We start from the raw sequence: 15,347 nt of genomic DNA, 5'->3' as shown, positions 1-15,347 counted from the left end.
ATATAACATTTTACTCACATGAAGAATAAAAATGGATCTGCAGGTATGATTGTGGGCAGTGCAAGCCATGGAATTAAACAATCATAAGGATGCAGAGAGGAAGGATGGTAGGGTATTTTTTAGCGTTTTGGCTAAATTTGCCTTGTTTTAGCAATGGGAGCTATTGAGCTACGGTTTTCAGCAGTTACAGAAGAAAATGAAATGTAAAGAGAGCTGAGGCTGGTCTCTAAATACAGCTGCAGGTTAAATACCTCTGCAGAAGTCAAATTTGGAGAGGATTTCTTTGTCCAAGTGTGAAATCCAAGTGCTGTTTGTGCTATAGTCCTTTCATTGTCAGTTTTGTGTTTGTGAAGACAGTCCTCAGAGTTATTGTATTTTGTGACTATTGTACCACTGTTAATTTTGCTCTGTTAACTAGTGCATCGTGCAGTAATTAGTCCCGTGCCTTGATTCTCAGCTGTTTTTTTTTTAATGAGTCTTGAGAAGAGTAACCTGTGGAGAACTGCTTGCTCTGTGTTACATCCCCATGGAACTGAACATGCATCTCAGTCTGGATGAGTAGCTCATAGCAGCCCTTGATTTTTGAATAATATGGCTATTTTTTCCTTCATAGGACTGAGCTTGGCCTAAAAGAAATCATGTCATCAGGGGGAGCTGAAGATGATATTCCTCAAGCAGAGAGAAAAACGGTGACAGACTTTTGCTACTTATTGGATAAATCTAAGCAGCTCTTCAATGGCTTAAGGTTGGTGGATTTTTGACAGTATTCCTTCGGGAAAGCCTTGGAACACACACTGCAGTGTGTGATGCTGAAGTCAGTGAACATTTCAAACCCAAATCCAGTAAGTTTGTTTAGGAGAGAACAATGAACCTCTGTATGGGTACTTTTGGACCATGCATGTAAGAATGTTTGTAGGAGCAGAGGTTTCAGTTAATAGTAAACTAGAAGTTGAAAATTCTATTAAATTGATGTGATTATTGCTGAAATGGTATCTTTGAAGGCCACAGTTAAGGATTAGGTGTGACTGTGTGCAGTCCACAGCTTGCAAATCCAAAGCACTACTGTCTCTGTGGAAAAAGAAAGGAATGAGGAGGATTGGTCTGGGTGGGAGGAAAGGAGGAGAAGGAGTTTCTTTAGGGAAGAAACCTAGGAAGCAATGAACAGAAACATTGAAACCATACCCTGTATGTGTCTGGTGAAACAAGTGCTTAATCTGAACTGTGGAGAAAGGTAAAATCTATGTTTATCTACTAAGCAGCTGCAACAACAGCTGGAAAGTCCAAGTGGTTTATCTGCAGGGGAATACACATTTGGACAGTAATATGGATATCCTTTTTATGTCAATATATGCTGAGTTAAACAGCATGTATCCAAAGCTGCTTTATTTCTAAGCTTTGCTGTAGTCTCTTAAGTAACAGGGGTTTGAGCTCATATCTGGTTGGCAGTTCAGCCTCTTACTGGTCTCTGAGTAATGCTGTATGTTTGGGCCCTTATAGCTTGCTGTTACTCAAACACAGATGGTTAGCAAAGATGCTTTTAATTCCTCCGCCCCCTGCCATTGATAATCCTTTCATGTGCTTTAGAAGTTGATTACCAAATCCAAAACAAACATTTTGTGCTCCACAATCTGAATGGCAAATGGGCAGTAGAGACAAGAAGTTATTGATGATTGAGTTTGACCCCTCCCCATGGAAGAAAGTCTAAAGCAAAAGGACTGAGATCTTGAGATGAGAATTTCCAGGACTGTATATCACATTGCACTGGCTTTCTGATAGATTTTGTTTGAAATTTTGGCCTGAGTCACTGAAGAGTACGAGTGAACACAGTTCATGTTCACAGTGCTGCTCCAGTTCAGATCAGAGAGGGGGCAGAGAACCTCCAGCCATTCTGTATCTCCTTTGGCCATGGAGGGAGATAATGCTTGTATCAGATTTCGAGATGAGAGATGGAGTTTCGCAGCATTGTCCATGGTACTTTTCCAGAAAGAAACCTTCTTGTTCAGCTAAATGAAAAGAAAATGGAAAATACCTTTGGATGAAGTATGGCAAATAAAAGTAGAGATGGGATTAAGCAGCCAGGTCTGCTATGTGAAGATGGTGACACTGCAGAACAGGAACCTGCCTCTGTCCTCACTGTAACCTGGCACAGTTGCTTCTTACACTTGACCACCATTTCACCTCTAAGGCTTATGACTCCCGTGGGCATAATGACAGGATAAAGCAACATTATAATTCTCAGGTATCTGTTCTGTTAGTGCTTGTTCTCTGGGGAGTTCACCTGGAAATGTCTTGGCAAGCATCCCAATTCTTAGTCCAGTTGCTTGCTTTTCCCTCCAGCATAATAAATGCATTTGATTCATGCCTGACACCTTCTGTTTTGAAGATGATGATGGCCTTTGCTGCTGTGTTTTATGCTATTTTCTTACCCTTACCACGTTTCATAGAAAAGAAGTGATGGGGGAGGGAGAGGAGAGCAATGATTTCCTTCCCAAAACCTCCTCTGGGCACTTCAGCTACAGAGAGCTGAGCCTATAGCTGTGTTGGCAGCTGCTTAGCTGTTGCTGCTGCCAAAAATTGCAAGGGCTCAGCCTGCCACGTCTTTGTTTCAGTAGCATTTCCTTTCTCTCTTCCCAATACAGATGCCAAATACAGCATTTGAGGAAAACATATGATGGTCTGCCAAGGTTGCTGCTCGAAAGTGTACTTTGTGCTCGTGCTCCCAGTGATAGCATCTCCTGTGGCCATACCTGTTAGGATAACCCAGGGGGGTTGTCTTTATAGTGTCTCCATCCTGGGCTATAAGTTAGAACAAACTGTTAATCAAGTACGATGCAATGGCACTCTTCTGCCCTTTCCTCACTCCTACTTGTTTTTTTCTTGAAGAAGGCTGGGAAGAGGGAGGGTGTAAGGAAGCATTTTGTCATCGTGTATTGTCACTGGTATTATTGTCTTTTAAATGTTAAAAAGTGCTTAAATGTGTTCAGCATATCACAAAGAAGCCTTAAGCTTCAAAGAATTAAAATACTTTCTGCAACTGTGTTTTAGGGACGTCATTGTCCCTTTTTACTGGGCACCGGTGAGGCAACTTACCCTGTTCTGGGCCCCACATGGCAAGAGAGACACTAAGGGGCTGGAGCATGTCCAGGGATGGGAACAAAGCTGAGGAAAGGTCTGGAACACCAGGAGCAGCAGAGGGAGCTGGGGAGGTTCAGTATGGAGAAAAGGAGGCTCAGGGGGTACCTCCTGGCTCTCTGCCACAGCACTTTTATCCCACTGCTGCTCAGGTTCTGGGAACAGGAGCCTGTAACTACTACAAGCCCAGGAACATAAAAGGAAATTGTCTCTTTTTATCACCTGTCAAAACTGTGAATGTATTTAAAGCTTTGAATGTTAAACTTGCAGTTATTGTAGCCTTCCTCTTTGAGGCATACTGATGAGTCTCTAGGACGTTCTCAACATCTCTAATGTCCCTGCCTGACAACTTCCATGTGGCACTGGCCAAACACACCTTAGCACCTTTAATTGGGTTTCAGCCAGTGTTAGCTGGCAGCATGGCTGAAATGAACTGACAGAGAATTAATTATGAGCACGTAAGTAGGGCTGGTCTTTGTGGAGACAGAGAGTACAACAAGAATTGGATAAAATTCTGGTCTGTCTGTGAAATTTATCCACCAGCCACATTAGTGCAGCAAGAGAAGCTGTTTTCTGTGCCCAGTGTGAGAAACCCATAGTTCTAGAACATCAGAGTTTGAGTCTTCACATCCAATTTGGAATGTTTTAAAAGCCAAGAAGTTGGAAATGGTTTCCACTTGTTGTTGCAGGCTATTGTAGTGTCCTAAATCAAGACTCCAGTCTCCCCTCTTCATTGGGATTCATTTGGTTGTCCCTTTATCCCTCCTGTAGTGGTGTTCAGCCAGAGCAGGTGCCCTCCTGCTGCCAGCAGCCTGGGCTGGACACACCCCACAGGAAAACCTACTGCCTTTGTCTCTACTCACTGCTTTGGTGTTCTTCTGTAGATCTGGAAGTAGCAAAAAGTCTTGCTATAACATAGGTCTTGAGCTCTCAAGTTGAGTCCATAATTGCTTCTGGGTCATGTATTCCCTGTCTCCTTTGGTGGGAGGAGCTGTGTTATAAGCCCACTCTGCAGTCAGCTGAGGTTTTGGGATTCTTTTAGGCTCTTTCTCACCCAATAACGCACATCCCCATGTTCTATAAAAAAAAAAAACCTGCACTAAATGCCCACTTTTGCTTATGCATCCATTTCCTCATGGCAAAATTTCTCAATACATGGGAGCAGCACGTGTGATGTTCAGCACAGAGCAGTAGAGGGATGGCAGGAAGGGCAGCTCTTGTCTGCAGAAAGCTGTGGTGAAACCACAGTAATGTATTGTCATAAATGAAGTTTTATTACAGCCATGTCAGAATACTATCAAAAGAACAAGTGCTACTGTCTGTTTCCATGGAGATCCTTCCCGTTCCCTGGGGAGCAGAGGAATCCGTGGTATTGTGCAGCTATGCCAGCTGCAATTAGGCGAGCAGGCTGCCTGAGGAATATCCGTGTGGACACACAGCAGTGGCCAGACACACGGACACTGCACTCCCAGAGGCTTCTTAAACCTCCTCGTTTCCACCAAGTCCCATCTAACGCAGTGCAGTGACTCGAGCTGGCTGCATGCTTGGGTTATGTGAGGGTGTTCAGGCTTGTGCAGAGGAAGGTGTGGAGTGGGGAGGTGACAGGTGAGGTTTAGAGAGTGTGCTGATTAGCTCACTGATGAGGGATAGATGCGTGAGCATCATCAGCTCATAGGTACCTGCTTATTTCTTAGTTTGTGCAGATACCAGTGTTTGAGAGAAGGGTGTTTTCTTGGGTTAGGGCTCTTCAAGTCAACTTGTAAATTCAGTCATTCTGTAAGTTAGTGCCAGTGAATTTTGATTTGTATAATTTAAATAAATACCCATTTTAGTGTTGTTCTGTATTTATTTATTTTTTATATACTTTAACATTGAATCTTGTGGATGTGCTAATTAAATTATAGCTACCTCTTGCTGTGTCGAAGTCTGTGCTGTATCTTGGGTGTGTGTTTGCACAGTGCCTTGGCTTCTTTTGTTAAGCTAAAATGTTTACATCTATTACAACAAGAGGAGGTGGTGAATTGTTCCTTGCAGAAAATGCTTTAAATTTGCATGTGCTTGTATCATGCTGTACTTGAATGAAGATGTTGGTACCCTGAAGCACATATTTACATTCCTGTTTACCCCTTGCTACACCAACATACATAGCAAGATTTTGAGCAGCCAGTTGGGAGTTTGAAGGGACTTTTTTTTTTTTTTTTTTTAATTTGATAAAATCCTGCCCAGATTCCTTGGCATCTTCTTGGAATATCAGCACTAAGTACTGGAATGCTTTTCCAGGTTGGTAAGAAGTGTAGCTGGTAAGGGATTCATTTTACTTGTAGTAGCTGAGCTAGGTCCCTTCAAGCTGTGTGGGAAGTACAGTTGGCTGACGAGCAGAGGAATATTAATTTCCTTTCCTACCTCGGGTGCTGTTAAAAGCAATTACAGTGAGCAGAAACAGGCCAGAATGCTGCTCTGAAATGATGTGTATTGCTCTGCTTCTCTGACTCCTTCAGAGAACATGGCAAGGTTTCTGAAGGTGGTGCTTCCCTTGGTCTCTACCCTCCAGGCTTGGAAGTGGAATGTGCTGCTTTTCTGTCTGCTGAAGGTGGTACGTGAACCAGCACAGTGATTTGAGAGAGCATTCCTTGTGGAAATCAATCTTGAATCAAATGAAAGAGGATTCTGTCTTGGAAAAGCTATTCTGCTTCCACTTGTAGAGTTGTGCACCTCCTTTGAATGAGCTTTGGTGTAGATGTGTAGGGAACATGTGCTCAGTGGCACTCAGGGGTTTGGTCTCCTTTGTTGCATTTGTTTCAAGATTCTGGTTTCTCTCAGGAGATGGGAGGAGTGAGGCTTGAGAGCACAAATCTTTAAAGCCAAAATCCTTAGGAATATATCATAGTTGTGGGGTGGAAATACTCCCACAGCATGGAGATCAAGGGGAGGTAGGAGAGCAGAACTGAACTGGGTTGACTGACTCACCTTGTAGCACTGGAGACTGACAGGAAAAAGCTAGAAGTGCTCAGGTTGTGTCATGTGTAACTGTGAGTTAGAGGGTGACAAATGTGATGGTGTAACAGAACCCAGTGAATGTTAACTGTGAGCATCCCTGTGCTGGCCTGACCTGGTGATACTGGGCAATGGTTTTGTTTGTGATGTCATTCATAGGCTCTACTTCTGAAACATGGCCATATCCATTTGAAAAAGGTTATTTCCTTAATGAGTAACAGTAAATATTATCAGTCTAAATTAGCTAAATTTCCATTGGGTTATGCTCCTTGCTCTTGGGTAGGGTTTTTCTGCATTATGGTATTTTAAGAATCCAATCTATCTTTCTGTGCATATAACCATAAAATTCTCTTTTAGCAAAATTGTGAGATGGTTTCAAACACCTGTTGCATGTAGCAACATGAATATTTCCTATTTGGAGAGATCTAGTAACAACAGGTTTTGATAAACTCTAGCAATCGTGGTTCTTGTAGTTCTGGGTGCAGGCAGAATTCATAAGTATGTCAGGTGAGTCCTGAATAAAGCAGTTCTGACTTTGACACAAACATGTTCCTGTCATGTTGAGCTGACTGAATTCTGCTTCCTAATTCTGCTTTTGTCACTGTCTTGCAGGGATTTACCTCAGTATGGGCAGAAGCAGTGGCAATCCTATTTTGGGCGAACATTTGATGTTTACACCAAACTCTGGAAGTTCCAACAACAGCACCGGTAAGGAAATGTGGGCAGATGAGTTGTGTGGGTTTAAGTGCAGCTGTAATCTCTGGAATGCCCAGGGCCCCAGCTAAGATTGAGATTTCACTGTGCTGTTCAAGCATGAAGGGAGGGAGCAGCTACTTCCTGCAGTGCTCACAGTCTATTGAATTAAAATGTTGCAGAGTGTTCAGTGTGACTTTTTTCAACAAACCCTTTTGCTCTACCTGAGTGTGTGGTGCTTTAATTTCATACTGAGGAGGTGATGGATTCTGCAGAGCAGAATCTGGAATGGTGTGAAGTCTCTTGCTGCAGTGTGGGCTCTGATCCTTCACACCTTCCTCTGGCTGCATAGTCTGAGTGTTCTCCTGGGAAGTTGTGACCTTTTGTTGTGTGTGTTTTGTGCAACACACTTATGTCTGGTTCTGGCAAGTTTATGCAAGATAAATGGCCCTTGTTGGGTGTGCGTGCTGTTGGCTGTGTGAGGGGCTGCTGCTGGCAATGCTGTACCAGTAATGAAGGCTCAATTTGGCCTTGCAATGGCTCTTTGTCTTGTCTGGTGGGATATTCTGGGAAATTTGGGAATCCTTTTAATATTTCTTTTCTCTCTCACAACATAGACAAGTATTGGACAATCGGTATGGGTTGAAGAGGTGGCAAATTGGGGAAATTGCTTCCAAGATTGGGCAGCTCTATTACCATTATTAGTAAGTAAGCACAGAAGAGGATTCAGTGGGCAATGCAGGGTTAGTGGCAGCTGCATGGCAAATGTCTGGATGCTCAATCAGGAGGAATCAGTGATTGGGCTGAGGGCCCTGGGGACTGCATGGGATGCTGCAGGGAAAGGCCCCTGGTGAGCCTGGTGCCACACTGCAGGTCACACTGGTACTGCCCAAGGACTTCCTTCTGCCTCCAAAGTGTCCTCCCTGTGTGCTGCATTGGAATGTCGTGCAGTAGTGTGACTTACAAGTTTGGGAGCTTAATGTTCCTTTAAACTGTTCAGTGACCCCATCACCTGTACGTGTGGGTGCAAGATGGGCAGCTTTGACTTACCTGAAATGACATCCAGCCTCTGACATCTGCCTTCCCAGAGTGAGAGTCTGGCTCTCATGGGATGGCACTAGAGGAGGGAGTTGTGCCATGGATGCCCAGGATGCTGAGGGGGCAGGGAGGGGGGATTTGGCAGGCTTTCTCTTTGGGGCAGTGAGCTGATGGCCGTGTTCCCCTGCAGCCTGCGCACCTCTGAAACCAGCTATCTCAACGAGGCTTTCTCCTTCTACTCTGCTATCAGGCAGAGGTCCTACTACTCCCAGGTCAACAAAGAAGACAGGTATGTCTGAATGGAGGCCCGTGTTTTATCAAGACTAAAAAGGTGTATGGAAGCAGCAGGGAGCTATAAACTGTAGGAGCATAACTAGGATAAAATCCATGTTGTTGAAGGAGGTTTTTTTTAATCCTTCTGCCGTGACTGAACAATTCAGGATAAATAAGAGCTTTGCTATGTGACTGGAAGAATATTCTGTTACCTGGTCCTAGATAGAAGGCTATTAGCCCCATAGTTTTGTCATTTTAAATCCTGAGCAGTATCAGTGCTGGGAGCTGGAATACTGTGGGTGGAAGATGGGTCGGCTGGGCTGAAGCACAGGAATTTGTTTTGAGTCTCATCAGGCCTTTCAGGGGAAAAGCAGCTCATACTGCAGTACAGCAAGGTTTGAAGAGCCAGCCATGCTATCTGACTCTCTCTGTCCCTGTTATGTAAGGAGGCTGTGGCTTTCTTAAATTATTTTTATGTCCCTGTACTCAATTTTAACTAAACCTGCAAGCAGCCAGGTGGCTGTTCATCACCACACGAGTTCAGTCAGAACTCTTCATCTGCAAGTGTTCAGCCCTGCTCTGGTGTTAAACTCCTCCCCTCCCTTACCCCTGCTACCTGCCTCTGTTCTATTTTAATCTCCAATTTGGCTGTGGTGTTTTTGTTGTTGTGTCTAGGCCTGAATTAGTGGTTAAGAAGCTGCGTTACTATGCAAGGTTTATAGTGGTTTGTCTCCTGCTCAACAAGATGGATGTTGTCAAGGACCTTGTAAAGGTATGCTAAAATCAGGATAAAGGTGCTGAGGGCTAGGAGGTTGCTGATCCTTGCTTTTCTAGTCTCTCTGACATCCAACATAGGGAATACATTCTGTGATTCATAAATTTAATAATGACTCTTTAAGATCAAATAGTTTGGTAGCATTGTTTGAACAGCAAGTAAAAATATTCTAATAGCTGCAGCCCAGACAGGGAGGTGCCCTGGAAGTGCAGAAAAGGAACAGCAAGCTGCTCCCCACAGCATATGCTTCCCAGCCCCTCTGACAGCCCCGCTTCAAGCAGTTCTGGGCTTGACAGCTTTGTGTAGGTTGCATTGCTGTCTGTGTCACAGCTCCCTTGAACTGCAGGCTGAGCTTAGCACAGCTAAACCAGCCACACCATCCCTTTTCTCAAGGTATTTAAAGTTACTTGCAAGTCTTTGGTATCCATAGCTTATGGTAATCACCAGTGACATAGCTGTGAGTGGGATAATTACACTTAACTCCAGATATTCTTTGCATTTGGACCTACGTAAAAGACAACTTGCATTGCCAGAACTCAGTGTAACATTGGTATTCTGTCTGCTGAAAGAGCTGGTTTGGGCTGGCATGTTAGGAGCGTGCTGCATATGTTCTCAAGGAATTTATTTATTTATTATTCTTAAAGGCCAGCCCAGCTAACCAAATGGAAGGTTACTGACTACCTGTTAGGTTCTAGGACTGACTGTGTCTGTCTCTGAACTGTTTACATCAGGAGCTGTCAGATGAAATTGAAGATTACACACATCGTTTCAATACTGAAGATCAGGTGGAATGGAACCTGGTTCTTCAGGAAGTGGCAGCATTTATTGAGGTGAGAATACCATCCTCTGTAGTTGTCAAGAGTTTTCTGTCTTGTTGATGGAAGTGTTCCTGTATCACTACATCTGTGAGGGAAGCAGGTGTGCCAGTGCAGGGACTGTGTACCTGTCCCATGAATCACTGACACTTGGTCACAGGAATATCTAAATATTGCCAGAATGGGTGACAGCATTATCATTCACTCTCCTCCTTTTCCATTCATTTCTACAAAGGGGAGGCAAGCTAAAATAGGCAAACTAAAATTATTGTGAATGTAGGAATATTTAGTTTATTCTGCATAAATTTGTAAGGTTGTTGATGATATCTGACTCCTCAGGTGTAGCAAAGCTGAAGCAGAGTCCATGTCTTTGGAAGCAGTATGCTTTTTCTCTTTGCTGTACCTTCATCTGCTTGTCCCATGTATTTCTTGCAGTCCCTAAGAACTTTGCTTTTCCAAGTGGGAAGGCTTTACCCTGTAGCCTGCATACAAATATATAAATACACATATGGCAAAGTAATTTAAAAAGCTGCCTCATTTGTGAAATGTATTGTAAGTGCTGAGACCTGTGGACTTCTCTCTGACTGAAAATGTGTATGCTTTCCTGAATTCTTGATTTATTCTGGTTGCTTTTTTTAGGCAGACCCTGTCATGGTTTTAAATGATGACAACACCATTGTAATCACCTCTAACAGGCTTTCTGAGACGGGAGCTCCGTTGCTGGAGCAGGGGATGATAGTGGGACAGCTTGCTCTTGCAGATGCGCTCATTATTGGGAACTGCAACAACCAGGTAAAGGAAATTCTGGGCACCTGGGTTTGCATCTTTGGAGTTCCCCCCACTATGACATCCCTTCTGATCATACAACAAAGATTCCAACAGAGGAGAGCATTGAAATATTTTTATTGTGATGGTTGCAGTGGTAAGAGGAAGAGGGTTCTCAGAAATGAGAGCTAAAAATGGAATGTTAGATATTAGACCTGTGGTACTGACCTCTTATTGTTTGTATTCAACATGTAAATTAAGTAGATAAGATTGATTTTCATGTACTGAATTATTTGTGACAACATTCAAGCATGGGAGACCTCTAAGGTACATCTAGAAAAAGCTTGACTTAAGCTTTCATTTCACTCACTCCAGCTTGTTGCAACTTCAGTGGCAACAGGTAGAGGTTTTCAAAAGACATTCTAGGTCCTGTTTCTAGATTATAATGGTAGTGAAGTTGTACAAATTTCATGACTTCTCTGTGAGTTCTTTTCAGGTAAGCAAGGGAGTTCTATTTAAAGTACACTTCGTCTGTCTTTGTCAGATTTTGTCTGAATTCATAGTACGTATCCATTTCAGCACCTGATTTGTACATGTCCCAGAGAAGCCTGTAATTTGGAAGCAGGGGTCTGCAGTGCAGTGGCTTGGCCTGGTAGATCAGTAACAAATAGACTTTGTCTTCTGTGAGCTCTTCTAGAAGTCATTCACAACTCTTTAGAAATTCAAAGATGACACTGACAGAGTATGACCCTGGGAGAAAATGGTCTCTCTGGTGTGCAGTGGAGTCTCTTAGCTGGATAATTCCAGAGAAATTCTGTTTAATGTGCATCTGGCAGAATAAACTGTGTTAACTCTCTTGCAGGTCAAGTTCAGTGAATTAACAATTGACATGTTCCGAATGCTGCAAGCCCTGGAGAGGGAACCCATGAACTTGGCATCACAAATGAACAAACCTGGAATGCAAGTAAGTTCCACTTCAGTAACAAAACCAGCAACACATCTTCACTGGGATTTTTGTTTGATTGATTGGTTTTAAGTAGTGTACTCCTTCAGTAATTGTCACTGTGCAGAGCAGGTTAGTAAAGGTGGAGTAACTTTCAGTGGAAATTAGTGAAGGGTAGCTCAAACTCATGGGACTCTCAGATTACTAAGTCATGTGAAAGTTAATGTCCCCTCCAGAGAAAGCATCAAGTGTTCTATCTGGGGCCAAAAGAAAATATGAAGATTTTTAATTTATTTAATTGAGATGTATTTTGTCACTCTTCCTGGGTGATACTTGAGAGAGTAAGCAAGATTTAGTTCACAAGTTTCAGTGAGGGATAATATAAAGTTCTGGTTTGAATACTGTGCATCTTGCTTTACTGTGTAGTAGGAAATGCAGAATGGGCAGACCATTTGTGTGAGTAGTGTGTTGGAGAAGAGCATTCTAATAAACAGAAATTTAGAGGGTTATGAAACTGCTTTGATAATGTCTGGTTGTTGGGGTTTCTTGAGTACTATTTTGTTTCTTTCTTTTAACAGGAGTCAACAGAGAAACCAGCCAGGCGGGAAAACCCCCATAAATACCTACTTTATAAACCAACTTTTAGCCAGCTATATACATTTTTAGCAGCATCATTTAAGGTTTGTGAAATCGGTGAATTTATTTGTATTAAAAAATATCCAGGACTGTTTGTGAGACTGGATGAAATGTGGATCTCCACTAATCTGGAGAATAGAAAAATCTTAAGAGTACTCTTTTATTTCATAGCATGCCAAGCACAAACCAAAATCAGGGAAGTGCATCAGGAGATAGATTCTTTTATCTGTCCAGATCTGAAGTTCTCCAAGATATGGAACCCAAAACTGCCAAGATGCGCACAGACCCCAACTCCCAAACAATCACAGAGGAAGTTTTGTTTACAGTTCCAGTGGGATACAGGACTGGAGATTCAGTAGCTATACAGGGCTTGAGAGAAACTATGTGGAAGCAGATGCTTTCTCAGTGCTGCTTGGAGCTCTGATATCAGCCTAGAGGTTTGTGCGGAGAAAATCTCAGATAATTACAGACATTTCATCCGGTGACACTTTGGGTCTGTTGGAAGGGGAGTATGTGGTGGGGCAGGGCAAATCCACGTACCAAGAGCAGAGTGCAGGGGAGCCAGAAGCAGGAGTAGCACAATTGAAACGACAGCGTGTTTATGAAGGTGATGATTGAGTATTAAAATGAACTCAAACCTTTCTTGCCTTGCCACTGGTCCTGTTTGCATTGCAGGAGCTGCCTGCCAACAGCGTGTTGCTGATTTACCTGTCTGCCACGGGCGTGTTCCCATCAGGTCGTTCGGATAGTGAAGGTACAATAAAGGAATGCTCCCTGTCATGAACAGGGCTTGAATTCTCTTTATGTTCCAGGACAAGTGACCAAGAAAGATGTCACAAACCTCCTTTTAAAAGACAAGTCAATTCGATTCTCCTGTCTACTTAGTAAGATAGCCTTTGTTTTCTACAAACAATAATTAAATCTTTGTGTTTTAATTAGTGTGCGTTAACCTGAGAACTTTTCAAAGGACACATCCAGTTTTTGATGCATCTGAAGTATTAAAAGCCTCCCAATTTTGAAGACCACATGGCTCAGCTGATGCATCAGCACAAAGTTCATAAAATGGCTCAGTGGCACTCTGTGGTTCTTTCCAATGCCCGGCACCAGGAGAACACGTGGCCAGGACATGGGTGGTGAAAGGACTCGAGCAGCTGCAGGGACTGGTCTATTTGCACGCTCGTTAACCTGACAATTCAAGCCCTTCTCATGATTTTTGACAGTTCCCCTCACCCTCCTGTTCTTTTCAATCTAGCAGAATATTTGGATGCAGCTGCAATGTAAAAGCTGAAAACTTGGTTGGCTGAAGTAAACATGGTCCAAAGATCTGTTTATATAATTAAAGAAAAAAAAAATCAAAATAACTTTCTAACATCCTAAATATTGTAAAAACCTCATCTGTTTGAGACTTGCATTCCTTTATAAGATGCATGCTTTGTCCTCCCCAGTGCATGATTTATAGAGCTCTCAAAATGTTAAAAGACGAAAAAAAAAAAATCCCTGTCAGCTTTGGATGGTGGCAGTGATTTTTTAAAATGCTTTTAACATTTCACTTCTTGCTGCAGCTTGGTGATAGGTCCTAACTGAAGTGTGTTCTCTGAAGCCTGTGGTATGTCCCCCTCTCTGCATGTGTTGTTTCAGCTTAAGACCTTGTGGCAGAGGCATCCAGGCTCAGTCACCTGAGGAGCTGCACAGCCAGAGTGCAGCTTTCACTCAATGAATCCATCACAACTGCATTCTTTTAATAAGGTGGTGTGGTCTGCACACAGTTCTGCCTTATTAAAAGGGAGAGCAGCTGTAAGTTGCACTGTGCATTGCCTGCAAGTCCTGTGTTTGGCAGACCATGTGAGGTGTTTGTAACAGTGCTAAATTAATGTTTGTTCTGTTCCTGATTTTGTATCCCCAAAGCTTCCCTTAAATGGAAAGGCGTCTTGTATCCAAACCTGAAAAAAATTGCATTTGGTGGCCAAATGTGGGTCAGCCAAGTCTGCAAATGTATGACAGAATGAGGAAACTCTAATACTTTATTTTATTAAAGTTAGTGACATTTCATACCCATACCAGTGACAGAAATATTTCTTGGTATCTTGGATTTGATATTTTTTTATAGCCATTGCTTTTATCTTTGCACTCTATCAGACATTCAGGGGGTAGCTCAGTTTTGCAGATTTAGCAGAATATACAGCTTACAGTGGGAACACATGTCCAGTGCGTGTGCATGTGAAAATGATGAATTCTGACTGAAATCTTGAAATACAAACCTTTGCTATAGGTTTGAAATCTGGTTAAAGCTGTTTTGTCCCTTTGTCATTCTCTGAGTTCTCCTCCCATTTGCAGTGTTAGAACTGCAAATGACAGTGGTATTTCTAGTGTTTTTGATTCGTTCAGCCTTATTTTTTGATCAGATTCTGAATCTGGAATATGCGAACTCATACAGTAATTTTACAAAGGTATTAATTTTCCTGTATCAGATGTGTAATGGGTTTTAATCTTTTTTCTCTATGGTGTAACAAGAACCAATATTTGGATCATTTGCATTAATGTTTATGAGTAAATAGTGAATAATTAAATTAGAAGTTATGAAGTTGCATTCCCTGCTTCTGTTTGATAATGCTGAAATTTCTAGAAAAGCATAAAAAGGAATATGCAGTTAGTGAAGTCTCCACATTCCTCACTCCCCTCCTTACAACTGCAATAGTTTAGATTCCCTTAGTTTCCTGGGATTTGTTGTTGCTTTCTCCCTTCCATGTAACCACTAAATGTCTAACAGGGATGAGTTGCCCCTGCTGATTTTAGCTTCCTTTTCCCTCGTGAAGGTCCCTACGATTTTGGGGGTGTGCTGACCAACAGCAACAGGGACATCATCAACGGGGACGCCATCCACAAGCGCAACCAGTCCTACAAGGAGATGCACTGGTCAGTGTCCTGGTGCACTGCTGCACATTCACAGGAGTTGGTCCTCAGTAGAGAAAAATGCATCAACGCCTCTGGAGTTCAAGCTCCTCGGTGCAGGACATCACAATGGGGATTGGCTTGAGCACTTAGAGATGAATGTGCAGCTTTAAATGATTATTTAAGTACTTCAGCCTTATTTACGTAATTAATATCAGTTCTTAATTACTGGCAAACTTCAGATCAGTGGTGGATGACTTCTCAAGAAGTTAAACATCTCCTGAACTAGTAAGAAGTCCCACAGCCCATATTATAGACAAATATAGAGAATAGTGCAGTTGCTGTCTGAGGATGAATCTGGGGACTGGGGCATGGGAAATCTGTCTGCTTTTTA

At 42.6% G+C, this 15,347-nt stretch overlaps 1 protein-coding gene across 1 annotated transcript in view; it reads left to right on the top strand.

Moving 5' to 3' along the window:
• Positions 1–15,347, top strand: part of SCAI (suppressor of cancer cell invasion) — a 37,806-nt gene that overhangs the window by 10,370 nt on the left and 12,089 nt on the right. Inside the window, exons 2-12 of the mRNA XM_062505566.1 lie at positions 614–745; positions 6,739–6,834; positions 7,437–7,523; positions 8,048–8,146; positions 8,806–8,902; positions 9,637–9,735; positions 10,360–10,512; positions 11,348–11,449; positions 12,007–12,108; positions 12,740–12,818; positions 14,878–14,977. Of these exons, the coding sequence (XP_062361550.1) occupies positions 639–745; positions 6,739–6,834; positions 7,437–7,523; positions 8,048–8,146; positions 8,806–8,902; positions 9,637–9,735; positions 10,360–10,512; positions 11,348–11,449; positions 12,007–12,108; positions 12,740–12,818; positions 14,878–14,977 (1,121 nt within the window). The 5' untranslated portion in view covers positions 614–638. The remainder of the gene's footprint in view (positions 1–613; positions 746–6,738; positions 6,835–7,436; positions 7,524–8,047; positions 8,147–8,805; positions 8,903–9,636; positions 9,736–10,359; positions 10,513–11,347; positions 11,450–12,006; positions 12,109–12,739; positions 12,819–14,877; positions 14,978–15,347) is intronic.

The sequence above is a fragment of the Cinclus cinclus genome, chromosome 19 (genome assembly GCF_963662255.1).
Source record: "Cinclus cinclus chromosome 19, bCinCin1.1, whole genome shotgun sequence".
In the NCBI taxonomy this organism is placed as follows: domain Eukaryota; kingdom Metazoa; phylum Chordata; class Aves; order Passeriformes; family Cinclidae; genus Cinclus; species Cinclus cinclus.
This window is presented reverse-complemented; position numbering and strand designations above follow the sequence as displayed.